General features: G+C 39.8%; 1 protein-coding gene across 2 annotated transcripts in view; it reads right to left on the minus strand.

Annotated features, from left to right (window-relative positions):
* Positions 1-1,796: 1,796 nt before the first annotated feature.
* The window catches only part of pde3a (phosphodiesterase 3A, cGMP-inhibited), an 88,293-nt gene continuing 62,325 nt past the window's right edge, over positions 1,797-27,764 (minus strand). For both annotated transcript variants that reach the window (XM_088345962.1, XM_088345963.1), the window contains exons 7-15: positions 24,883-25,079; positions 21,161-21,286; positions 20,341-20,452; positions 18,617-18,724; positions 18,339-18,538; positions 12,481-12,684; positions 10,867-11,028; positions 5,401-5,644; positions 1,797-2,292 (exon numbers count right to left, since the gene is read on the minus strand). In XM_088345962.1, the coding sequence (XP_088202088.1) occupies positions 1,994-2,292; positions 5,401-5,644; positions 10,867-11,028; positions 12,481-12,684; positions 18,339-18,538; positions 18,617-18,724; positions 20,341-20,452; positions 21,161-21,286; positions 24,883-25,079 (1,652 nt within the window). In that variant the 3' untranslated portion in view covers positions 1,797-1,993. The remainder of the gene's footprint in view (positions 2,293-5,400; positions 5,645-10,866; positions 11,029-12,480; positions 12,685-18,338; positions 18,539-18,616; positions 18,725-20,340; positions 20,453-21,160; positions 21,287-24,882; positions 25,080-27,764) is intronic.

Here is a 27,764-nt window from a genome sequence, read left to right on the forward strand (position 1 = left end):
TTGTGCATATATAACATGTTTTCCGTACTATGAGGCACACCTAAAAACCCCAAATGGGCCTGAAATTCGAAAATGCGCCTTATATATTGTAAATACTGTGGATAGAATTTATATAGTATCTATACGTTACTACATGAGTTTTTACAATATACCCGCGAAATGATTGATTAATCGATAATGATCGCAGGCCTAAATTGCAACGGGATTCAAACCCGAATCGTGATGGTGAAGGCGCCAACATTTAACCACTAGACCACCAGTGGTACGGATGAAATATGGAAATACATAATCACTATTTTCACACAAGGTACCAGAAACACTGATTTGCATAGTGCATTCTGATGGGTTTAACCAAGGATGTCCAAAGTCCGGCCCAGGGGCAAGTTAGGACCAGTGATCAAATTTCTACAGGCCCGTGGCCTCTGTCATAAAATTAATAACATGTGGCCCGCCAGTCATGTTGATTGTAGTATAAAATACATTTGTACAAAAAACAAAAATCACCATTTCACCAGATGATAGAAGTAGCTGTTTGGCCACCTTGCCCTTGGCTTTCTCTGAGAATTTTAGCCCACCCCATTTCCAACACGGCGACTGTGAATAAAAAAACGAAAGTTGAATGTGAGGGCTGCCGCTTCCAGGACAAGTGGAAATTGGAGTATTCTTTCACTCAAATCCGAAGCAACTGGGTGAAGGGAGAGTGAATTTATTAAAGACTGTTCGAAAAATGCCAGCCTGAATAATCGGCCCTCACGCATTTTCAGCTTTCCAAAACTGGCTCGCTTTCTGAAAAGTTTGGACACCCCTGGGTGGAACAGGCTCTTCACATATTCATGTGTGTGTCAATAACGTTGCGAAAGAAACAAAACACAAAAGTGTTTTGGGAAAATACAAGCTATTTTATGTACGTATACATATTAAACTGACCGTCATTTTTGGCCTAAATATTGGTTTTAAAACATAGTGCGAGTTATTTTATAAAACTATCAAATATTAATTAGGATACCAACGTTCTGTATTTACCTTCAGTACAGACAACACGGGGCGAGACAGAGTGCGTTCACTGTATGTGCAGAGATTTGTCCACCCCAGGCGCTCACAGAATCAAATGACTGTGTGCCTTGCTGAAGTTTTCGGGTGTTTACAGTTAGTTTTGTGGGTTATTGTCATAAAGTGTCTCAACAGTAACCATAGGTTGTTTAATGAGCTTCCATATAAAGGTTTTATAGCAACATAGAGCCAAAATGGGGTCGGTTAGTGTGAAAACTGTAGTTAAAACTGAGCCCTGTATATACCGAACCGAACCTATGCTAAAGAAAGCCTTAGCTTTAGCTTCAGCACTACAAACAGCTTTGCAGATATAAGAATTAGAAAAATATAAAGAGAAGTTACAAGCAATATATTTTATCTCTGAGTTATACTAATGAAAAGAGCCATATCTGGCTCGGGAGCCATAGGTCACCGACCCCTGCACTAATATATGCCATAAATGAAGAGCCCGACGGTTATACACGAATAGACACGGAAGCTCATTCTATGCACACCTTGTAGTCTGGTGTGCCTTGTGTTTAAAAGTATGTTTCAGAAGACAATTTTTGGGGGGTGCGCCTTATAATCTGGTGTGCCTTATAGTGCAGAAAATATAGAATAAATATATATATATATATATATATATATATATATATATATATATATATATATATATATATATATATATATATATATATATATATATATATATATATATGTGTGTGTGTGTGTGTGTGTGTGTGTGTGTGTAAAGAAAAGTCAGGCTAGATAAGGATCTATAAATAAATGAAGCTATTTCCCCCTTGGTTTTGCACCAGTGAGGTTGCTTATTTTGCTTCGGTCTTGAACCCTGTTTTATTTAGGCACAAATGACCCAAAACATTGTCTACAGTGTTGTGTCAAAGTGATGTGCTGGCTACCGTATTAGAAGTTAGCAAAACTAAAGAGTTCCCGGGTGACCCGATCACTCGGATTCCTCCTCGTTGCCGCCAGACGTCTCTGAGTGCGAGACGCCGTTTTGGTCTTCTAAAGCTGGCACCTCGTTGCTTTTATTGAAGCTTTCAGTCAAATCCTCCTCCTCTTTGCATGCTTGCTCCTCCTCTTCCTCGTGAATGGCTGTGATAAGGTCACATTTTTGGTCCTCTTTCAAGGTGTCCTCCTGGACTTCGGCAGCAATGACTCTTTTCCACATTTCATGGTTCTCTAGAAGGTGCTGTGTGATCTGACAGAAGACTTTCCCCCTGCTTTCCTTTTTTTGCCGTTCTGGAAAAAGAGCAACAATTGTGACCCAAAGTTCAAATACTGCAGTTCCAATGACCTTTTGATTATCTGGATTTTTACAGTTAATTCTTTTGCATGGGTACCAGCAAGCTCTTCCACTTCAAAACTAATCTAATGAATGATGAAACACATACTGTAGAACAGTGTTTCTTAACTGGTGGGTTCGGACCTAAAAGTGTATCGCGGACGCGTTCTCAGTGGGTCGCGGACCGAACCTATACTGAAAGTCAGTCTAGTTTTGCAAGCACTACAATCGGCTTTGCAGATGTTAAAATTGGGAAAATACAAAGAGAAATTGCAAGCAATATATTTTATTTCTGAGATATACTAATGAAAACAGCCATATCTGGCTCAGGAGCCATATGTTCCCGACCTTGCACTAATATATGCCATAAATGAATAGCCCAAGGGTTATACGCGTTTAGACACAGTAGTTCCTACTGTACGTACCATAATAATAAGCCTGTGTGTCCCATATCAAAATACAATGAAAAAAATAAGTATTTGAACACGTTGCTATTTTGCTATTTCTCCCACTTAAAAATCATGGAGGGGTCTGAAATTTTCATGGCATGTCCACTGTGAGCGAGATAAACTAAAAAGAAAAATCCAGAAATCACAATGCATGTTTTTTTAACAATTGTTTTTAGTTATATAGCTGCAAATAGGTATTTGAACATATGTGTATCATTTAGAATTCTGACCCTGAAAGACCTGTTAGTCCGCCCATTAGAAGTCCACCTGCACTCCATGTATCATCCTGAATAAGATGCACCTGTTTGAGGTCATTAGCTTTATTGTCATGATTGCCTAAGTGAAGTCACCTGGGGCAACCGTTTGGCGCGCAGGAGCGTGCTCTCTGATTGGCTGACGTTCTCTTCTTAAGCGGTCAGCGTCCAGAGGAGGATGTCAGACCGTACTTCTGTAACCCTGTGTGTTTCGCCAGATTACCAAGTACCTAAGTCTACTCTCGCTTGATTCCTGCCTGCCTTCTGTTTTTGACCTGTTTCCTTTTTACGTTTTCGACCTGCTCTCCCGCCCTGGCCATCGACCTGCCTGCTAAGCTGTACCGATTCCACCTACCTGTCACGGAACTGCCATTCCGTCCGAAGCGGCGGATGACGGACAAACGCCGGCGTCCAAAGCCAGCTCCGACAACTCTGTCTAAGATTCCTTTGAAACAAACGCAATTGGGTCCGAGATTCCGTCCTGGTTCATGACATGTATAAAGACACCCGTCCATCCCATACAATAAGTAAGACTTTAACTTGTAACATGGCGAGGATCAAAGAGCTGTCCAAAGACACCAGAAACAAAATTGTACACCTCCACAAGGCTGGAAAGGGCTACAGACCAATTTCAAAACAGCTTTGTGAAAAAAGGTTTACTGTTGGCGCAATCATCAGATAATGGAATCACCTCGTGGGGTCTTAATAATTCTAAGAAAGGTGAGGAATCAACCCGGAACTACACGACAGGAGTTGTTCAATGATTTCCTCCACGATTTCTCAGTGGTAGAAATAGCAAAAAAGCAGGGTGTTCAAATGTTTAGTTACCTGCTGCCACACTAAAATATTCAATCATCCGACCCTTCTTGTCAGTACATATTATGTCTAATGATTTTTTTATGTAATAGTAACAATTCTTGGTCTCTTCTATATATTTTTTTTTATGTGTGCATCCAAAACTCAGCGAACCTAAAGTAAATTGAGTTTGAAACCCTTACTTTATAGGTTTTCATGTAGAAGTCCAACCCTGATACTATAAGAAGAATGATTGAAATAAGAAAGTATGTGTTAAAGTGTAGAAGTATGAATAAAATAAATAAAGTAATCGCTCATCTTTTAGCAGGGGTGGCGTTCCTGAAAGGTCCCGCGATAGTCAAAACATCGAAGGAGAAACCCATCCATCCATACATCCATTGTCTTCCGCTTATCCGAGGTCGGGTCGCGGGGGCAGCAGCGTTAAAAGGGAAACCCAGACGTCACTATCCCCAGCCACCTCCTCCAGCTCATCCAACGGGACCCCGTTCCCAAGCCAGCCGAGAGACATAGTCTCTCCAACGTGTCCTGGGCCGCCCCCGGGGCCTCCTGCCGGTGGGACATGCCCGGAACACCTCCCGAAGGAGGTGTCCAGGAGGCATCCTTATTAGATGCCCGAGCCACCTCAACTGGCTCCTCTCAACGCGGAGAAGCAGTGGCTCTACACCGAGTCACTCCCGGATGACTGAGCTTCTCACCTTATCTCTAAGGGAGAACCCAGCCACCTTGCGGAGGAAACTTATTTCGGCCACTTGTATCCGGCATCGTGTTCTTTCGGTCATGACATACTCTATTCTACATAGAAACCAAAATTTACAGGCTCAACTATTTGTTTAGCAAATAAAGCAAATAAAGGAAGTATACAATTTTTTATGTTTTTGTACTGTCTAATTACATTTAAAAAATATTCTAGTATTGCACTAAGGGAAGCAAAAAAGTTTTTACTTCGCGTGATACTTTGTCGCCATCATGTGGACGTTATGGAAAACTGCCTTTATCCTCCATTAGCGGGTCGAGAAGTCCAAGTTTGTTGGCGATAGAAACCATCTTTTGGGCCTTGAGGTCGGGGCTTTTGTCGGTTCAGAGCGTTTTATTGACATGATGGCTTTTCGAGAAACTTCAAAAATGAAAGAGATTTCCGCATACATAATGTAGGTGGTTTGTCATGCTGCTTTACGTATGTGTACAGCTCAGACCGCAACGTTCTTGACGCACAGGCAGTCACAGGCAAAAAGACGTTTAGCCAATCAAAATGCAGAGCACAATGCACAATGAAAACCCACTAAGTGGAGTAAACTGCGATACAGCAAGGGACTGCTGTTTTTCCTTCATGTGTTATTTTTATGCCCACCTTAGGTATTATTTTTATAATTTTACTATTTTGTTCTCAAAATTGAGAAATATAACTTACTGAGCAAAAGAACAAGACATAAACGGTTTGACATTTTATACTTCCTTTTCCGGTTTTAGTAAAACATGATTTAAAAAAATAAAATAAGAATTATTTTTTTGTGGAAAACAATTCTTACATTTACAGTATGTTCCTCACCCAAATGTTGCTGTTGATCCTCCAGCTCCTCCTCCATGTCTCTAGCATCCTTTCCCTCTTCTGTTTCTGCATCCTCCTCAGGAATATTGACCCAGTCCCCTGGCATGAGAGCAGCTGAATCGTATGAGGAGCAAAGAGGGCCCACAATGTGAGTGATAAACGATTCTTGGAGTTTTGCTAGCTGCGGGGCCGAGCGGTCCATAAATGGGCTGATGGGGAGGCCCAGGCTGGCTTCTTCATCCCCCTAAATGGGTGGAATCCAAGATTAATTGAGTTTATTCTAATGTGGGGGAAAAGTACAGTATTTTCCAAACTATAAGGCACACCTAAAACCCCCACATTAGCATGAAAATTGAAAGGGTACCTTAGAAACTGGTGCACCTTATATACCACAGAGTACGGTGGATAAGATAGGAAATGCATATAGCATTTGTAGATATTCGTTACTACACAAGATTTTTGAGTATACTGCCGCATTGCTGAATTGCATTACATTGCATACAACGGTTTATGGCATCGAGAGCGCTGTAACCCAACCCCTAGAGCAGTGATTTTCAACCACTGTGCCGCGACACACTAGTGTGCCGTGAGGTATTATCCAATGTCACTTTTTAAAATTTAAAATTTTATAAAACATTTATGAATCATTTTCTGCAAATATGTCATTGTCAAGTGTCTGTGCTGTGAAAACTGGGGGTGTTATAAATTATATGGTAATTAAACATACTGTTCAGTGTCATTTTATAGCATTTTTGGTTAGTGGTATGCCGCAAACTTTTTCCAATGTAAAAAGCGTGCCCTGGCTCAAAAAAAGTAGAAAAACACTGCACTAGAGCACCAGTGGTACAGATGACAGATGAAAAGGCACTGTTTTCACCCCAAGTACCAGAAACAATGATTTGCACAGTGCTTTTTTGTATTTTATGCCAATAGGTTAAACTCCATTTCTTCCCTTGTGTGTTGCAAAAGACAGAAACAGAAGACAAAATCTTTCAACAAAATACTATAAAGGCTTTTTCACGGACATATTCATATTAAACCGAGAACTTATTGACGCACAGGCGAAGAGGTGGAGAGACTGTTTAACCTATGTGATTGGAGAACAAAATGCACTATGCAAATCGGTAAAAATAGTGTAACGATGAGATAACTTCTAATGCCTTGACAAATGTCATATGTAAGACTGGTGTTCTAGAGGTAAAGTGTCATTGTCTACCGCCTCAATCCAGGTCAAAATTCCGATTGCAAGCAATGTTTAACAATTTTAATCAGCAACACATAGATTGATGAATCATTGCACTAACTCACACCAAAATTGTATAAAGAACCCAATCAGTTTGCCATGAATAAACACGGTAGCTTTTACTGTAGTTTCATTTTCATACGCTTTCTAGCCTTGTGTATGAAAAATATATGACTAAAGAATTTCTTGGGAGGGTGTGCCTTATAATCCAGCACTCAAAGCGCTTCTCCTCACAGAAGAAATCAATATTAATAATTGAACCTATTTGGATTTCTCCTGCTGAGCAGATATGTAGAATTAGAGAACGTGGTGTTGTGTGTCATTTGCACAGCAGGGCCGACCATGTGAAAGTAGGTCAAATCTTGACATACATGTGTTCAACCTATATGAGAGAGCTTGCTAATCAGCGAGAGAACATTTTTATTCTACGTCATTAAATACCAAGAAGCACACTTTTTTTTTGTTCCGTGAAATAACAATGAATATTTTTTGAAAGGATTCCTGCTTTCTGAAACGTTCTGTTCCTTCTTCGTCCTAGAGACGTTGGTCTTTCATGCGCTTCCTGTTTTTGTACACGTCAACAAAGACATTCTTGTACAATGGATGTACACAGCCCTGATGAGAGCACGTTAAAGAAATTCCAAAGCAATTAATGTGGAAAGGGTTTTTATCGACATGTACTCCACATTTATGGATAGCATTAACAGATGCAAGCATCGTAATAGCCGTGAAAAGCAACATCCTACATTGGATCATATTCAACCTTAACCCTAATTATTTTATAGGTATTATTATGATATAATTATGATAGTTATTTGGTGTTGTATTGTTACAACTCAGAACTTTTTGCACAACTCAGAACTTTTTTTTTACAAGGTACAACTATGCACTTTATGACTATGTGTGCACTGTCCACCTATCTTTCACACTGTCTACATGTGTATCTTAGTGTACAGCCAATCCCCCTACTGATGAACATTCGAGTTATGAACAACGGTACATATGAACATTTTCTTCGGGATGTCGAAAAATATCTGGACATTGCTGTAAGTTAGATTTTATATTGTGCACCTTTTTCCGAGTACAGGACATTATTGTAGTGCTTCTTTTCGCCGCTACCGGCATGTGGCCCTCTGAGAGGTCACCCTGCATCCACCCTGAAGAAGAAATCCAGCTTCCTCTGCCTGGTTTGTGTGTAAACACACTGCACTGTATCTCTAGCACGCTAAGTACTTTGACATTTTCATTGTTTAATATATTGTGCATCCATTCGATATGGTTGGTATAAAGCTGAAAGAAGAGGCGAGCTGTTTCTTTTTGAATGAAAGTGAAAAAAGAAGGTTGAGAAATAGGTTGGAATGCTTTATTTTCGTCCACTGGTAGTCGCCTAACTCTTCCAAATGTAAGTATATATATATATCTCATCTCATCTCATCTCATTAGCCGTACCGCTTATCCTCATTAGGGTCGCGGGGGGCTGGAGCCCATCCCAGCCATCTCCGGGCAGTGGGCAGGGGACACCCTGAACTGGTTGCCAGCCAGTCGCAGGGCACACGGGGACAGACGGCTCATTCGCTCATTCACACCTAGGGACAATTTGGACCGGCCAATTCACCTGAAATGCATGTTTTTGGAATGTGGGAGGAAACCGGAGTGCCCGGAGGAAACCCACGCAAGCACGGGGAGAACATACAAACTCCGAACAGGAAGTCTGGAGCTGGATTTGAACCCACGACAGGTTCCCGAGACATGAACTGTGCCGCACAAGCGCTAACCACTGTGCCGCCGTGCTGCCCTATATATATATATATATATATACAAAAGTCAATTCCATTGAAGTTGGGAAAAAGTTTAAAATGTCAGTAAAATTAGAATAGAATGACTTGCAAACCTTTTCTAACCCATATTTAAATGAATACACCACAAAGACAAGATTATCCATGTTCAAACTCATAAACTTTATTTCCATAAGCAAATAATGATAAACTTAGAATTTTATAATTGCAACAAGTGCCAAAGTAGTTGGGAAAGGGGCTTCTTCACCATTGTGTTACATCACCTTTCCTTTTAATAACACTCAATAAACGTTTAGGAAGTGAGGAGACTAGTTGTTGAATCGTTGATAGTGGAATCCTTTCCCATTCTTGCTTTATGTACAGCTTCAGCTGTTCAACAGTCCGGGGTCTCCTTTGTCTTATTCTGCGCTTTATAATGCGCCACACATTTTCAATGGGAGACAGGTCAGGACTGCAGGCAGGCCAGTCAAGCACCCGCACCCTCTTACTACGAAGCCACGCTGTCGTGAGACGTGCAGTGTGTGGCTTGGCATTATCCTGCTGGAAGAAGCAAGGGCGCCCATGGTAAAGATTCTGTTTGGATGGCAACATACTTTGTTCCAAAACCTGAATGTACTTTTCTGCATTAATGGTGCCTTCACAGATGTGCAGGTTACCCATTCCTTGGCCACTCATGCACCCCCATACCATCACAGATGCTGGCTTTTGCACTTTGCGTGCATAACAGTCTGGGTGGTTCTGTTCTTCTTTGGACCGGAGGACACGACGTCCACAATTTCCAAACACAATTTGGAAAACTGACTCATCAGACCACAGAACACTTTTCCACTTTGTATCAGTCCATTTTAGATGGGCTCGGGCCCAGAGAACCCTGCGGCGTTTCTGGATGTTGTTGATGAATGGCTTACGCTTTGCAACATAAAGTTTTAACCCACACTTACGGATATAGCGTCGAACTGTATTGACTGACAGTGGTTTTCCAAAGTGTTCCTGAGCCCATGTGGTGATGTCCTTTACACATTGATGTCGGTTCTTAATGCAGTACCGCTTGAGGGCTCGGAGGTCACGGGCATTCAATAATGGTTTACGGCCATGCCGTTTACGCACAGTGATTTCTCCAGATTCCCTGAACCTTTTCACAATATTATGGACTGTAGATGATGATATCCCTAAATTCCTTGCAATTGTACTTTGAGGAATGTTGTTTTTAAACTGTTCAACAATTTGCTCACGCAGTTGTTCACAAAGAGGTGAACCTCGCCCCATCCTTGCATGTGAATGACTTAGCTTGTTCGGGTCTCCCTTTTTTATACCCAGTAACAACTCTCACCTGTTGCTAATTCATCTGTTCACCTGCAAATAGTTGGTTGATTTCCATTCATCCACTTTCTGAGTAGTTATTGACACCTGTCCCAACTATTTTGGCACGTGTTGCTGTCATCAAATTACAGAGTTGATGATTTTCTCCCAAAACAATAAAGTTTATGAGTGAAGACAATAAATATGTTGTCTTTGCTGTGCATTCATTTAAATATGGGTTGAAAAGAATTTGCAATTTACTTGGATCAATTTTTATTTGCAATTAACACACTTTCCCAACTTCATTGGAATTGAGTTTTGTATATATATATATATATATATATATATATATATATATATATATATATATATATATATATATATATATATATATATATATATATATATATATATATATATATATATATAAATATGTGCGTGTATATTAAGAGTACTACTACATTAGCTATAATAACCTACTATCAAAATGACCAAGTTTAATGTGGCGCATCCTATGGAGAATGATGAGTTTAACTTACTTTTAGCTTCAAGAGTTAGGCAACTTCCTCCTCCGTGGTAGAAAATGGCAGAAAAAAAGCATTCCAACCATTTTCTCAAACGCATCAAGCTTTCTTATTCCACTTTCATTTCAAAAGAATAGGCTCGCCTCTTCTTTACACTTTACACCAACCATATTGAATGGATGCGCAAGATATTAAACAATAAAAATGTCAAAGTATAGAATGTTTACACACGAACTAGGAAGAGGAAGCCGGATCTCTTCTTTGGGGTGGATGCTGGGTGACTTCTCACAGTGCCAAACGCCAGTAGCAGCGGAAAGAAGCACTACAGTAATTTCCTATGCTCGTAAAAAGGTGCACACAATACAAAATCGAATCTACAGCAATGTAATATTTTTTGACATCCCCCAAAGAATGTTCGTATCTACCGTTTTTCATAAGTCGAATAGTTTTAAGTAGGGGAGCGTCTGTACACTCAGTTCACTACAATATTTAGTGATACACGTACAACATAGAATTGTTCATTTGTTTCCGAAGAGTTTTAGAATGTGAGCTTAAGCTTCATAACGCAAAAATAACAAAACATTGCAGAGGTTTATAGCCCTACTTGTTCGTAGAACTCATTGACGATCCCCTCAGTCCATTGCAAGTGCAGCTCCTTGCACTTCAAGGGTCCATTGACATCAGCCAGCTTGATGCACATTTGGCAAACCAGCAATCGGTCATTTTCGTTTGTCCAGTCAATGCCAGACATTCCGTCGTCACAGACCTGGGTACATGTGCATGGAAGTATGGTATGGAATGCGGAGAGTGTATCCCTGATTGCTCAATTTATTAGGTATGCCCAAGGCTAGTGGTTTATGACCTTGTTGGAGATCCTTAAACCAATTAGTTATGCAGATTCAATAGTTTTTGCAAGTCAATTCAGGTCGTCTGATTATTTGTATATCCCTTAATCACAAGTAGTCTCAAAGGGCTGCACAGATCAAAGACTACTGCAAACTACAGACTATTATTACAACATCCCCTGATCTAAAACCGACATGAGGGCAAGGAAAAACTCAAAAACATAACAAACAATACACAAATAATGTCTACATTAAATACAGGTCATTCATAAGCTATAAAATAGAAGTGTTCTTTACGTTTAGATTTAAACAGTTCCACTGAGGTTGCACATCCAATCTCAGAGGGAAGAGCATTCCACAGCACCGGGGCCCGAATAGAGAACGCTCTCAAGCTGACAGGGAGCCAATGCAGGTTAGCTTGTCTTAGTTAAAAGCCTCGCTGCAGCATTTTGTACCAGATGCAGGCGAATAAATGTTTTTTTTTCCATCAAATTTATGACACAATAATAGGATAACTCATTCATTTTTCCAGCTGCTTATCGCCATGAGGGTAACCAGGGGTTCTGAGGCCCATCTCTGCTGACTTGAGGCAGTCCTTTTATTCTATCATTTATTTATTTTTTTAAGCTAAAACTATCATGTCGCCATAATTGACATTTTTTTCTTGTTTGAAGTTCGGAGGTAATGAAAGTTATCCATGTTGGTTAATAATTTGGCTTTAATTTGGGATTTTATTATATTTTTAACCTGTTCGACCAACTGCCTATGCATGTTTTTAGATACATAGAAAGAAATCCGGAAAAAAAAAAATCTAGGAAAAAAATCACTCAGAGGCACGGGGTGAACATAAAAATTCCGCACAGAGAGGGTGGTCGCTGGAATTGAACCAAAGACCTTTAAACTGCGAGGAAGATGTGGTGACAAATCAGTCACATTACCACTCTAACAGTATTAATTCAAGAAAAAAAATAACATTTTTATTAGAGAACTTAGAGTTAGAAAAAGAAAGTAGCAAACTTTGCTTAATATGAGTGTATTTTTCTTATTTTAATATATTTAACTTGGATTTGTACTAAAACAAGAAAAAACATACTTGAAATTAGTAAAACTTGTTTCGTGTGGCATTTTTTTCTGCTAAAGGATTAAAAATGTTTTTTTACAATGCAATAGCAAAGGCCCCATAATTGAACCCTGTGGAACACCATCCTCCCTGACGTTGTAATTGATTTTCTGCATATCCACAGTACTATTTCCTTTCTACGTTTCGCATAGTGCAAAGGGTTAAAAAGAAAGAAATACGCTGTTGAAGTCCGATTCACCTTGTACTCTACCTGAACACAAAGTTATAAAATTGTATAAAATGTTTGTATTACCTTAGCATTAAATTCTGCCAGGAAGTCAAAATGCTTTTTTAGGTCGGTTGCTAAGATGGCTTCAATGACGAGGAAGCGAAAGCGTTTGAACTCAACATGTTCAAGGTTAACCAGGAAGTTGTACTCCGGACGGGACATGAAGAGGTTCCACGCTGCAGCCGCATGGTGGTTTTCCAAGACAGAGCGATCGTTGTAAAGAAGGGCCTAAAGTGAAAACAAAATAAGCATCATGCTTTTTACAAGACTTTTATTCAAAGGAAGTCATTTGAAATACCTGGACTATAAGGCGCACCTGATTATAAGCCGCACCGATTGACTTCTTAAAGAAAAACATTCTGTACATACATAACCCTACCATAAGCCACAGGGCTCGCCATTGTAACATGAGAAGACTGAACACACAAACAGTTTTCAAGGAATTAATAACATACCTTAACGTTTATTTTGAAGCAGTGCGTCTAATGACTTTAAAGACAAAATGAAAACGATACAATCTATTTAAAATATATCCATGATGTTGTTGTGTTGCAAAAAAAAACATGCTTCCATCCTATATCCACATTTACATATCTTAACAGTTGACATTTATTCATTCATTATGGGAAAACATGACAAGTTTGTGTTCTTTCTGTCCTCCTTTGATTTGTATTTAGATAGATAGACAGATAGATAGATAGATAGATACTTTATTCATCCCCTAAGGGAAATTCATATTTCCAGCAGCATCCCTGAGCTGAGAACAGTACAATAATAAAGCCAAAAGAATACAATATACAAATACCCAGTGTGACGTGCAAATGCCCACTGTAGCGTGTTATATAGAGTAACTAAATAGTGCTACACAGAATACATATTGCAGTAAGATTCGGTAATATCTTGAAACTAATGAAATTAGATGATTGTGGCCAATGCCAGAGTGACTAATCAGGAAGAACCGGAAATTTCCAGATGCCTGCTCATTTCTAGGTGGAGTTTGGGCTGGCTGGATGAGAATAATAATTTTAACATATATCTGTCACTTGCACTATCTAACCTTACTCGTACATTCATTCTGTAGTCAGCTATTTGGCCACATTCAGCGCAGCCCCAACATCGTAGCAGATACCATCTGGGGAAATTTGTCCCTTCCAAATTTTTGATTGGTTTTGCCCAACAACATCATTCTTTTCTGTAGCGGTAAAATTAACACAGAATAATATGAGTCAGGTCAGGGCAGAAAGGTGCTAGTTTAAGCCGAAAAGCCAGGAAAAGAAAAAGAAACGTTAAAAGAAGGACTGTTATCATTCATTTCATTCATATTGCATATTTTGCCTGTCATCTTAGTGCTGGGCTACTATACGTGTATGCTGAATTTAGCAGTTCACTGACTTTACCGGGTAGCTCCTCGAACTCAAATAAGATCGTAGTGATGGGAATTCCGTCTTGTTTTTGAGAATCCACCTTTTTTGGCTCAGCTTACCAAAAGAGGTCGGCTTTTTCGGTTCTCAGAAGCTTCTTCGGATTGTTTTTCTTGCTTTTATCCATTACTTAAAAATATGATGTTGTATTATCCACAAAAATACTTCTGGGGGACAAATAAAAATACAAATAAAACAATTAAAAGAGAATACAGAAAAACAATAATAAAGGAAAAAAAGAAGTAAAATGCTTGGAGAATCAAAAAAATACAAGGAAAACGAGCAAAATGAAGTAAAAAGCTGAAAACAATAATAAAAACAGGAAATTTGCGAAGAGAAAAGGAAGAAAAAAGCTTGGGCAAAAAGAAACAGAAGAAGAAAAAGGAAAATGAAATGAAAACATCGAAAAAACAGGTCATCTCAGACTATAACCTCCTCACAGATGCCTACCATGTCATTGGGCTGGCACATAAATTCCTGTTGACCCTTTCCTGTACTCAGGTTGCGTGTGAGCAGAGCTTATCTTCTTTGAAATGTGTGAAAACTAGGCTAAGAAGCTCACTGTCTCAGGAACCTTTGGAGGCCTTAAGGCTGATGTACACTGTAACATGATAATTTCTCATGTCTATAGACAATGACATTATCATCAACAACACTGCAGAGACCGGACCTTTGCTTAGAAGGATTTTGATGTTTTAAATAGACTACTTAAAATATGTGTAGTGATCGTAAGAGTTCAATGTTAATCCTAAGAGTCTGTTGGGAAGGCAAATGCAATTTCGATTTCAAATTACCGATACCTTACATAGGTAAATATATTTTAACCTATATAAGAATCTTTATATAGTTTTCCTTTAAATTAAAATGGTAAAGTGTTTTCTGTTGACTTGTCAAATTTTACCTAAATTTCTTCCCGATAAAAAAAGTATCATAAGAGCTCGCTGCAGTTCCATTCATTCAAATTCTTCCTCCATAGCTAATTGGGATGGCTTTGGGTATAAAACTCCCAGGCTGAAAAAGGGGCATCAATACATCCGCAATATTACGGAGGTAACTCAACACAAACACACCACTAAAGGCTGCGTTGTTAAAAAGGCCAGGTTGAAATTTAGTTGTAAAATTAGAGCACCCCCTAGTGGGTGATTGTTCCATCTTCCCTGTCAAATTATTTGTTTTGTTTCTGAGAGCTTCTGAGGTACGTGACTGCCGTATTTTCCGCACTATAAGGCGCACCGGGTTATAGGGCGCACCCCGAAAAAAGAGTTTTTGGTCCTATTTTTGACATACATAAGACGCACCGGATTATAAGGCGCTACAATGGGAACGTGGACAAAACAGTCAGATAGTTCAGTCCAACTTATTACCCCCTTAACATTCCGAAAGCTTGCAAAGACGCAAATACGTGTCGAGAACACGTGGGGATGCGGTGTCCGTAAGATGTCACTCAAATGCATCGTTCCATCATTCGGAAGGTTAAAGTCTTGGGATTCAAGAAATGATAACCATTCCTTAGTATCTATTTTCTTTTTCGCTCGCAACTTTACTGTGCATATGACAATAAACACTTGGAATTGAGTTTAATTTAAAAATAGACACTCCATTCCATCCATTATCTGCACCGCTTATCACAGAAACATCGAGTTCAGTCTGAAACAAGATACAGGGACAATATAAAACCCGGAATAGCTCACCGAAGTCGTTGTGTTCATAATAATGTGCAGGCAATGTCCTCTTATATCCGTGAGGGTAGTAAATCCAGGAGAATACAATATTTACAAATACAGAATAGAAAAAATGCTTTCTCTATGCCGTCAGGCACATGCTATACGCATTCATCTTTTTCGGCCAATTGCAGGCTTTGTTTCGCCGTTTAAGCCAATGGCAGCCTGTAAATGATAAAAAGGATTCGCCCCTTCACCTCCGAATAACTTTAGCCAATAGTGATCGATTCAACTGATGATTGACACATCTTTTTCGGCCAATTGCAGGCTTTGTTTGCCGTTTAAGCCAATGGCAGCCTGTAAATGATAAAAAGAATCTGCCTCTTGACCTCCGAATAACTTTAGCCAATAGTGATCGATTCAAATGATGATTGACACATTGGTTAGCCAATGAAACGCCGGTAAATAAATCCCAGCATCCACCGCGTTCGGGGGAAAATCTAGTCGGCGGCTGCAAGTTAGTTGGAAAACTTTGCAACTTTAAAATTGATCCATAAATAAGGCGCACTGTATTATAAGGCGCATGGTCAGCTTTTGAAAAAAATAAAGGCTTTTAGGTGCGCCTTATAGTGCGGAAAATACGGTAATAAGTATTAGTCATTTTAAACGATAGATATTCTGTTTAATTCATATTGCTTGATCTAGATATCATACAAATTAGGGCCAACACCATACTTGATCCATAAATTTGTACAAGCCTCATGGTTCAAAATCCAGGAATAAAGTAGCAATCCAGAGTCCTTTTTTATGGTTATACTATAATACCTCGTTAATCGTGGTTAATGCAGATCATAACCCCCTGATATATGCACAAATTACCCCTCCCCATTTTAAAAAGGCCCCCACTCGCAGCATGACTTGACCGGGGATTGATGTATTTTTTTTGTATATGTTTTGAAACACACAAAATGTACAAATTAATATATTCCCCCCAGTAGTAGTTTAAGGTATTGCAGCTACAGTTCATCACTTTCTGTAGTCCGCATGAACCACTTCCTGTTGTAACCAGCCATGTTGGAAGCAGTCTGTTTTCCGTCTGAATTTCAGTTATATTAATCTTGTAGTGAAACCAACTTTTTACAACTTATTAAGACCAGACAATTTCAGTAAAGCTTTCAACCTGGAATCAAGCCTCGGTACAATATACTGTATACAATGACACTATATATTTTGTGTTTTGTATTTCCTTTTCTACAGAGGACTGAAAGACAACGTCACATGGGTGGCAGAGGGCCCATTTTCTCCCGAGAACAGGAGGAATTCTAACAACACTTTTTGGTTGTCCTAATTGTCTTATGTTACCATTCATAATTTTGCTTCTATTTTTTCCGTTTTTTCTTTTTGTTATTCTTTGCTGTCTTTTAGTTTCCGTATTGCAATGACATGGTCTGTCAATTAAATGTAAAAACTGTAAGTTTAAACGGAGTCTCGTTTAGTCTCTTGCAGTCACGCAAAAGTGTCAACCAAATCGTCTTCAGCATTAAAGACTTCCAGCACTGTAACAGTTACATTGAGAACATGAATAATGAATTTAACTGTTATATATGTACACTATGAAAGAAGGACTTGTCATTCTGACAGCACTGGCATGTTTATTAACACAGAAATTTAATTCTGAGCGATAGACTGAGGATTTTGCACAAAAACACTAGCTTTTGCGTGAAATCCATGGTGTTTTGCTGCTTGTTCGATGTCTTTGGATAAATGACAAACTCTTTTGAGAATTTCAAGTCTCATTTGAGAAACTTATTGAAGCAATTGAGAAGAACTTGAAAGTAAACACTACCCCAGTGAACATATGGTCATTAAGTACAGCGTGTTAAATTAACTCTGGCTATTTTACTGTGTGCAGTTCACTTTTAAGCGGACAAAACGGCAAAAAAAGAGCCAATGTACAGACGCTCCCCTGCTCAAGACCTATCAACTTACGAGAATCGGTTGATATGAAGATTTATTTTCGGGATGTCCAAGAATTTGTTACATTGCTGTAAGTTAGATTTTGTATTGTGTGCATCTTTTTACAAGTACAGGACATTACTGTAGTGCTTCTTCCTGCTGCTACCGGCGCGTGGCGCTATGAGAGGTCACCCAACATTCACCGGAAGGAAAAAAAATCCACTTCCTCTTCCTAGTCTGTGTGTAAACATTCTATACTGTATGTTCAGTGCACTAAAAACTCTGACATTTGTATTGTTTAATATCTCGTGCATCCATTCAATATGGTTGGTGTAAAGTGTGAAGAAGAGGCGAGCCGTTTCTTTTGAAATGAAAGTGGAATAAGAAAGATTGATGCGGTTGAAAAAAATGGTTGGATCACTTTTTTTCCCCCACTTTCTACTACGTAAAAGGAAGACACCTAACTCTTGAAGCTCATCTTCCAAAAGTAAGTTAAACTTCACTTAATTTATCTTCATAGAGCATATTATTTTATGAAACGTTTATTTTTTAAGTACAAAACAATACAGGTTATTCATACAAGCTGTAGACATATTTATACAAACCTTAAACACACAAAATATACTGAAGCAACTTACGAACAAATGCAACCCACGAACGATCATCCGGAACTTGTTCGTAAGTAGGGCAGCGTCTGTACAGTACGGCTTGTTAGTACAAGACCTTTGCTCACATCAACCTGCGATCCAGGATAATGGATCGCGGAATATTTTTTGACCCATGATGCGATGAGGCTGGGAAATAGCGAGTGGTCACAGTATTTGCAAGTCATGGAATCATTTACCTGTGGGGCACTGGTTGCTACTAAAAAGGCATTTGTTCTCCCGGGATGGTCGTAATCATGCATGGCAGCAGCCACGTACAAGGCCATCAGCTCCAACGCCGGAATCAGGCCCGACAAGGAGCCAGACCCTTCCTCCAGCAAAGGGCGCATCTTGGATGACAGAAAGGCCATTGCACCGGGGGTTATGCCATTTGCTGGATCTGCAGAACCCAAAAAAGGAAAGAAAATAATGGCAGTGGCGCAGGGAATAGCGAGTGCTTACAGAAAATGCTTCTTACCGGTGTGTATTCCGTTTACTGTCCGAAGCGTGGGCAAACTGGGAACAGGCTGGGTGGTGAGATACCAAACTGCATGCAGCACGTCAGTGGCATGGATCCTGTTGTGATCTGTTACAAACAGCAGAGGGCGCTCAATGCAAAGAACCATGCAGCAACTCACATGCTGTAGAAACTCAAGTTGGAATTAAGAGAGAACAGTAGAATGAATCAGTCGGAATTAAATCCAATCAAAATGTATTTGTAGAGGTAATCTATCAAATATTACATAATAAAAGATTTCATAATTGAAAAAAAATGTGTTTTATTTAGCCCGTTTTGTATTCCAGTTTACTTACTATTTATTTTTACTTATTTTGTTTTTAAACTGTCACGAAACCAGAGCTCATTTTATAGGAAAAATAATTTAAATTAGCAAAATTATCCTTCAAAGGTAAATTTTCATGTGCTTTTATGTTTTTATTAATAATAATAATATAATAATAATAATTTCCTTGTTTTGTCATTCTGTGTAACAATGTACACAGAACGAAATGTCGATTGCACCTGACCCGTTGTAGCAAGCCGATGCAGCCGCAGCCAACAGAGGGCGCCGCCGACCACTTTTTAAGTCTTAGGAATGACTCGGCCGGGGCGCGAACCACCGACCTCCCAGTCTCAAAGCGGGCGCCTTACCATCTAGGCTACTGATGTTACAGGCCGGTTTTTACTTTTCTGATACTTTGAATTTCTGAACATATTTCCTGAACAAAATGTGTGTTATTTTTTTTTTAAACAGTTTGAAGAGCTTATTTCTGGGGGACTCATACTGTAGTCTGATTCAATAGTCATTATATACAACCATTATATTTTAGTTTGGGGATGTTTACATTTATATTTGAAGGGACACTGTGTAATATTTGGCCAGTCGCTGTATTGTGTATTGCAACCAATACCGAGTGCTACAAAGCACAAGGAAGATTACAATCTACTGAGATTTAAAGTGACCAAACCACTAATCGGCTGCTCATTTTTTGGCCCGAGTCTTTAAAGGTTTTTGTTTTTTGGGGTACCCTTAGCAGCAAGAGGAGGAACATGTGCGCTCTTTCATGTAAAATAACTACATATTTCTTGACCAATGAGTATTTAAATAAATGAACGTTTAATGATAGTTCATCTACTTTAGCTTGTTATCCAAAACAATATAGGTGTTTTAAATGAATAGAGTTGTTTTTTGGCATTAAACTCAAAAAATGCACCGTGTTTGAGGTGTTTTGAAGACAGGACGACAGTGTAGCCACAGCAGGTAAACAACCTAGCTAGCCTGCTAACGGTTAGCTAGCTACGTTAGCTAAGTTTTTAGTCGTCAGATGAGGTTAATTTTAACGCCTCTGTGTGTATCCAACGCTCACTTCTGAATACATTTTTTTATCCATGTAATTTAGATGACCCGATTGGCTGTCAGAATCAGGCTGCAGGTACAGCAGTCCAGACCATCTTTAAATTATTTCTATAATAATAAAACCTTTTGTATCTATCTGTAGACACGTGGTACTTATTTTTCCGCAGTGAGAATCGATAAGATAATCGATAAGGAATTGGATCGATAAACAGGTATCGATAAGGATTCAGAATCGCTAAAACCTTGTCAATACACAGCCCTAGTCAGTTCTGCTCTAAAATTGGTCTAAGTTAAAAAAAAAAAATGAAACGACCTTGGAAACAATACTATAGGAATCTACACTCACAAGGGATGTCCCTGTAGCCGTTCTCCAAAGCATGAAAGTAGTTCATGAACTCTGCAACAGGAATCTTGAAGGTGTCAAAGAGGCCTGTGTCTTCGAAGAGCCTGTAAGACACCTGGGATGTTGCAAGGAATTAGCTTAATAGTGTCAGGATCCAGCACACCGCCCTCTTTTAGAGGATGGCAATGGGCAGATATACATTCATCCCCAAAATCCTCCTACCTCCTCCCGTGTCCTCACAAATAGTATATGACATTTTGTGTTTGCTTCGGGCTTGGTCCTTCAAATTAAGTTAATTGGTCGAGCTCTGGCAGGATTGGGTTTTAACACACATCGGCCTGGGTTGGACTGGATTTTTTTAATCCCAGTCTTACCTCTAATGCCCACTATTCTGAATTTTGTGGGTGTCTCACATACATTTTCCCTTCATAATCTTGTGCTGCCAAACATTATTAATCAAATTCTAGAATAGATGAAGAGAATTTTCAGATATTAAACATCATTCAATAGAACGCTATTCTTAATTTCAAAAATGCTTCTTAGACAATATTCACATAAAACACAAACTGAAACACACAGCTAACCTGTTGTTACTGCAAGTGTCCAGCAGATGGAGCTTATTCACCATGGATAACCAGGACGCAATCAAAATTGTCAAATAAAATGAATATTGCTTGAATTTTGGGAGGGATTTACTGAGATTTCATCAAAAATGCATGTTTCGTAATTTGCTGTACACTGGCCTAATAAACGACAGATTTGTCGGATCTGGTACCCATTTACTCGAAATGTACCAAAAAGTGTCAAGCTAATCGATCCATACCTGGCTGAGAATGCAACCCGTTTTTCCGTGAGTCCGCTCCACAAGGCTGAAGATGGGAAAATTCCATTTGTTGAGTTGACTCATGAGAGGTTCCAATCCAGGCTCTGGGGCCAAGATCCGCTTGTTCTGTGAGTTGAGGGACAGTTGAGGCCCAATTACAGTGAGTATATTTGTCAAAAAGCTAACAATTTTATTTGCAATTCATGTAGTCCGCTAAAGCAATGTTTTTCAACCTTAAAACCTTGAAAAACAGGTTAGAAGTATCAGAAAATCCTAAATTTCAGCAAAATTTGTAACCAAAATGATTAGCTTGTATTACCAACTGAGCCAAAGCGAACACAAATGATATAAACATGATAATAACTGAAAACATAAATCAATGAAACTGAAGTAGAGAATATTTTTCCAAACAAAACATCCCCCTAAAGTACTATAGAATCGACCGACAATGAAAACCATTCCACCTTGCCAAGAAGATTAACAACAGTACAAAATGCGATAATCCACAACCTGCCAGTATGTGTTTTCATTCACAGGCGAAAATCTAAACCGATAGGTTGCAAAGTAAATTCACCGTCCCGGAGTGTAAACTCTCAACAGCAGCGCAGTGGGAGTGAAGCACTTGAATCCTCCAGACAGGATTTTGGGATAAATATTTGCCTTAGCTGACACTTCCGCCTGTCCTAAATCAATGAGCCTTGTCGCCGTTCCAGCAAACAGATGCCCAGTGTTTGTTGCTGATGCCGAAAAGCCAGGAAATAGTCATATGTATCCCATGGCAAAAAAATCTTGGGGATGTGACTCAGTACACAAAAAAAAATGTATGGATTGCTGCTGTTCTTCCTTTTAAAAATTTGATTCGCATACGTGAAAGTAAAGACCCGAGAGAAGGTTTTCTACGGCCCCCGAGATGAAATGAAATGCATTTATTTAGCGCGTATCAAGTCAATGACTTCCCAAAGCGCTTTACAATGTGCTCCACATTTCCTGATAGCGGCCTTGTATTGCAGCCATGTAAGACGCTAACCTGCTTATTGGGGGTATTAGGGGTTCAGTGTCTTACCCAAGGACACTTCGACATGTAAGACAGACAAGCCGGGATTCGAACTGGGATCCCTTGATCCCAAGACAAGCGCTCTACCTCCTGAGCTACTGCTGCCCCAAGATGATCTTGGTGCGGGGCACCACTTCCTGTGGTGTGTCTTGGGCAAGTACAAGATGGTCCCCCAAATGAAGCAGATAGCAGTGATTTCCATGGTTACCAGTAGCAAGAGAGGCTTGCTTCAGACCTTTTCATGATCATCTGCCTGACATAACGCCCCCTTTTTACTCGACCAGAGGCATCAGCGAACTAAGCAGCTACCTAGGGCCCCACGACCACTAGAGGGCCCTAGAGAGCGGTTAACTATTTTTGTGCCAACTTTGTCACCTTCTTGTGTCTACAACAAAAACGCTTACAGAAATACTACAATAGCACTACAGAACTAAATATCAAATATAGTGCTTAAAAACAAGACCTTATACGCTATTTTCCTTTCATTCAGAAAATAAAAAATAGTATAGATATACTACAAAGATACTATGATACAAAATACTACAGAAATTTTACCCCAGAATCCCCAAAACACAACTACAGTAATACTACAAAAATACTGACAATACTGTGTGAATACTTCAAACAATTATAAAAATATTACTAAAATACTGCTTTGGATATACATCAAAAATGCTTCAACAGAAATACTTCAGAAATACCACTTCTTAATACTATAATACAAAACACTACAGATGTATAACAGAAATACTGCAAAAATACAACTAGAGCGATATTACATAAAATTACGATGGAAATATGACCAAAATACTAACAAATTTAAACTACAGTCATACTTTACAACAGAAATACCACAGATGTACATCAAAAATTCTACTGTTGAAATACTACAAAATACAAAATAAAGACCGTATTTTCCGCACTATAAGGCGCACCTAAAAGCCTTAATTTTTTTCAAAAGCTAAATATGCGCCCTATAATACAGTGCGCCTTATATATGGATCAATATTAAGTCGCAAAGTCTTGCAACTAAGGCAAGCAGCCGCCGACTAGATTTTCCCCCGAAGGCGAAGTAGTCCGCGGTGTATGCTGGGATTTATATACTGGTGTTTCATTTCCTAACCAATGTGTCAATCATCATTTGAATCAGTCACTATTGGCTTAAGTTATTCGGAGGTAAAGGGGGCGGATCCTTTTTATCATTTACAGGCTCGCATAGGCTAAAGGGGCGAAACAAAGCCTGCAATTGGCCGAAAAAGATGAATGTGAATCACACGTTGGGTTGCACTACGGCATAGAGAAAACATTTTTTACTATTCTGTATTTGTAAATATTTTACTCTCCTGGATTTACTACACTCAGGGTTGTAAGAAGACCATGGTTGCGAATCATTATTGAACGTGATGGCTGCAAGAGAACTTAGGTGAGCTACGCGGCTTTATATTTTCCCAGTATCTTGTTTTAGAACGATCTTGATGTTTCTGTGATGTGTCTATTTTTAAACTAAATTCAATTCAAAGTGTTTATTGTCATATGCACAGTAAAGAACCCCGTTTCCCTACACAATACAATTCTTACTTTGCTGTCCACACAGTTGCCAGCAAAAAATAAAATGGAAACTAAGAAATGTTTGTCATTTCTTGAATCCCAAGACTTTACCCTTCCGAATGATATTTGGAACGATGCATTTGAGTGATTGGTGACATCGTAAAGACACTGTATCCGTACATGTCTGAGACACACATTTGCTTCTTTGCAAGCTTTCGGAATGTTAAGGGGGTAATAAGTTTGACTGAACTATCTGACTGTTTTGTCGACGTTCCCATTGTAGCGCCTTATAATCCGGTGCGCCTTATGTATGGAAAATATAGGACCAAAAACTATTTTTTGGGGGTGCGCCCTATAACCCGTTGCGCCTTATAGTGCGGAAAATACGGTACTATTACCCCTCAAAAACTAGATATCAAATGAAGTTCTTTAAAAAAAAAAATGTATTATCTACTTCAGGTGGCACGATGGATGGGTGGTTAGCATGCAGCCTCACTGTGCGGAGGTTCAGGGTTCAAGTCCAGCTACCGCAGGCTCCCCGTGTGGAGATTGTATGTTCTCCCCGTGCCTGCGTGGAAACTCTGGTTTCCTCCCACATGCATGTCAGGTTAATTGGCAGGTCCAAATTGTCCCTAGGTGTGATTGAGCGAGAGAATGTCTCTATGTCCCATGCGACTGGCTGGCAGCCAGTTCGGGGAGTCCCCTGCCCACTGCCCGAAGATAGCTGGGATGGGCTCCAGCACCCCCGCGACCCTACTGAGTACAGAAAAATGGATGGATGGATAATCTAGTTCAAAATAACTATACCATGTTAATGTCTGCATGTATATTTATTCCCAGATGAAAAAAATGTGATCTTTTTCTAAGATCGGGCCCTTCACTCCAAATAGTTCCCCCCCTGGATAGGAACATGGAATAAGTTCTAGTAGGTATGCAAATGATCAAATAAAAAGGGGCCCAAAATCTAATTTTGCCAAGGGCCCCATGAAGGCTCGGGCCGGCCCTGCACACGACTACATTTCAGACCATGATAACCGCCATCCTATCGTCAACATCAATTCACAATCGATTTCAATGAAGCATATTTTGGCCCTCGACCACATAACACATGTTTGCCAACCTCAGGGGATGGTAGGAGAGGGTGCAGAACGATGCTCTCTGCCGAATACTCCCGACAGCCTTCCCTGGACTCGGGCGGCTTCTTGCCCGCTTCAACTTCTTCTTCGTTCTGTGCAAAGTCGCTGCTGTCACTGTGGTTGGTCTCGTAAGTGCTGTCGTACGTGCTGTCATAGTCGGAGGAGGCGATGTTGCGCTCGTCTGCAAAAAAAAAAAAAAAATGTCAACAATAGAGTTGCCTATGTAACCTGCCTGGAAAAAGGGGGTTTGGAAATGTGTTTTGATCATTTTGTATTACTATCTATTTGTGTTTTGCTTTTGAGGGAAATGTTTTTTATTTTGGGAACCGGAAGTTTATTTTGGAGGGGAAAATGGAAATTGTGCTTGTGATACTCACTCATCCTTATAGGTTCTATTAGGCACAGATCGTGTAGTGTTCCTCCTAACGATTTTGCAAATATGTGGCAAATCATGTAGTAAAATATTTCATGTGCTGGAGTACTCAAGACATTTAGTCTAAAAGACCGTCTGGTTTGTTTGATGTAGAGCTGTTATGTCATTGAGGGGAAACAATGCTTTCAAAATGGCGATTCCCAATGATGCAACATAAGAGGCAGCCCTGAAACAGACAGCGTGGAGGGATTGCATACAGCTCATTTCTGCTTGGAGGTATGCCGTTGTGGCTTTTCAATTGTGTTTTTCGCCTTTGGTATAATTTTGCTGGGTCAGCTCCCCTTTACCGTCAGGGCTGCCGAGGGCTTTCCTGTATGTCTGCTCCCGGTTGGTGCTCGTTGGCAGCCCACCATGTGTTGTGAGGCTGGCTAGCCTGGTGTTAGTGCCTGTTTTGCCTTGTCCTTCGCGTTTATCTCCGTAGCTGTTGCCACTTTTTGTTGCGTTTTTCCAGTTAGCCTGGCTGTTCACTGTGTTTTTCGGGCGTCCGGCGTCACGGTTTTCCGCGTTGATCAGTAAGTTAGCTCCCCGTTGGCAGCTCTGTCTACTATTTTTGCCAGTCAGCCTGTTTGAGGCTGCTCGACTTTTGTTGTACAAATATTGTATCCGACTGTGAGACAATGGCTAGGTATTTTCCACAAAAACTACCCAAATTTTGCTTAAAACACTCGTTACCCCTTTGACTCATAAACGGGTAAAACAATATGGCGACTGGCCTGCTAGGGTGCTGTCTTCAAAATGCATTATCTCAGAAAATAATTGGAAAATAACTATGCAAAACAATATACCATCACCATATACTATTTCCTCATAATTTGCATGTTTAAGAATTTGGGGGTACTTTCAATGTTTCTTGAGAGATCGTCAAACGCTGCCTTCAGATCTCCGTTCGAGATTAAAACAAGAGTAAAGTCTAGCAAACCACGTGGAAACCATGTTGCTGCACTTACCAAGTGGAAAAGAACCCTTAATTTGGTCAGGTTTTTGGAAACCTGAAAAAAAGTGCAAGTCCAGTTGCTTTTAAGGTGGACTAGGGGAACTCCAGTCTTCTATCCATTGATCTCAGGACTTCAAGCCACCCTTTGCAACCTGCGTTCTTATGGTAGAAGTAACAAACCTTTTTGCTAGGCAATGAAAACTTCTGAAAAAGATCTCCTGACTTGACTTTTGACTGACTTTGCCTGAACCCCAACAAGAATTTTCTTGGAACAACTTAAACAAATTAACCATTCATTTCATTTTAGGCCCAAGTATTGTGCAAATATTGTGCGTTGTTGTGAAGTTCTCAAAATTCACTAAGGTTCTATTTTACAAGATTTCACCGGTGCCATTCGGTTATTGGTCACTCACAGCTCCTGCGAGCTTAGAGCAAAGGTGTACATACCCTGAAGTGGGTTACACAAACAAATCCAAGAAGTGAAATTAAATGTCATTAGCAAAATACTGTTGAGGTTTCTCTCTAAGCTGTCTCCTGAAGACAATGAAACTATGAGTGTTTCTCAATAATCCTAAATGTGTCTTGGGGTTTATACACTTCAAATAAGGTTTGAGAATTGTGTTTATGCACCAAAAACACAGTATAACAGGATGTCTCACTAGTGTGCTGTGTTGTAGGTAATTGTCCAGTTTTAATCTAATTGAAGACAAAAAAATTGATACTCACAAATATCAAAAGCCTTTACTGTACAAATGTTCCTGTTCTTACATAATGTTCCTTCAAGAGATGACGTAATTACATCACTACTGCCCAGATGACAGGAGCACTATCATTGAAGAGCTCTTTTTAGAGAGCAAAACCGCATTGCTCAGACTCTTCCTGTTAAGTTCTATCCTGTAAATTCCCCAGCCCTTACCTTATTTGGTCACTCACTTCCGGGTTCTATTCTCCTCCGCTGTTGTCAGTTGTCTCTATTTCCATGTTTTTTCCTCCTATCACAACTCCCCCTCCTACTTTTTTAAGTACTCTGCCCTCTTGGATCCTTGCTAGTTTGTTGTCTTTCTTGTCACGTTCCAGACTCCCATGTCACAGTGTGTTGTTTGTGCAGTGTACGGAACACCTGTCTGTCCCAGATTATGAGTACCTTTATAGGACTGTTTACTTTGCTGCTTGTGCTTTCTGGATTCACAATCCTTTCGCCTGTCTATTGGATTATGTTTGTTTACCCCTGGTGTTCTGGATAGTGCTTCCTCGCTTCCTGCCTTTCTGTGTACCAAACCTTGCTGTAATTATCCAGTGTGCCATCGTTCATCAGGTGGCGCTGGAGAATCATCACATCTGCAGCCCATCATCCACAACTGCTGATCATCTGGAGCTTTGTATGAATGGACTGTTCTTTTTTGTCAGTTCATTGTACTTCAAGCTGTTCCGGATTGCAAAAGTTCTCAACTCTTTGACTGCCATTATTCCTCCAGCCGTGAGTTGTCTGGACTGCTTTG

The sequence above is a fragment of the Urocampus carinirostris genome, chromosome 10 (assembly GCF_059441175.1).
Source record: "Urocampus carinirostris isolate Australia breed hairy pipefish chromosome 10, RoL_Ucar_1.0, whole genome shotgun sequence".
NCBI lineage: Eukaryota > Metazoa > Chordata > Actinopteri > Syngnathiformes > Syngnathidae > Urocampus > Urocampus carinirostris.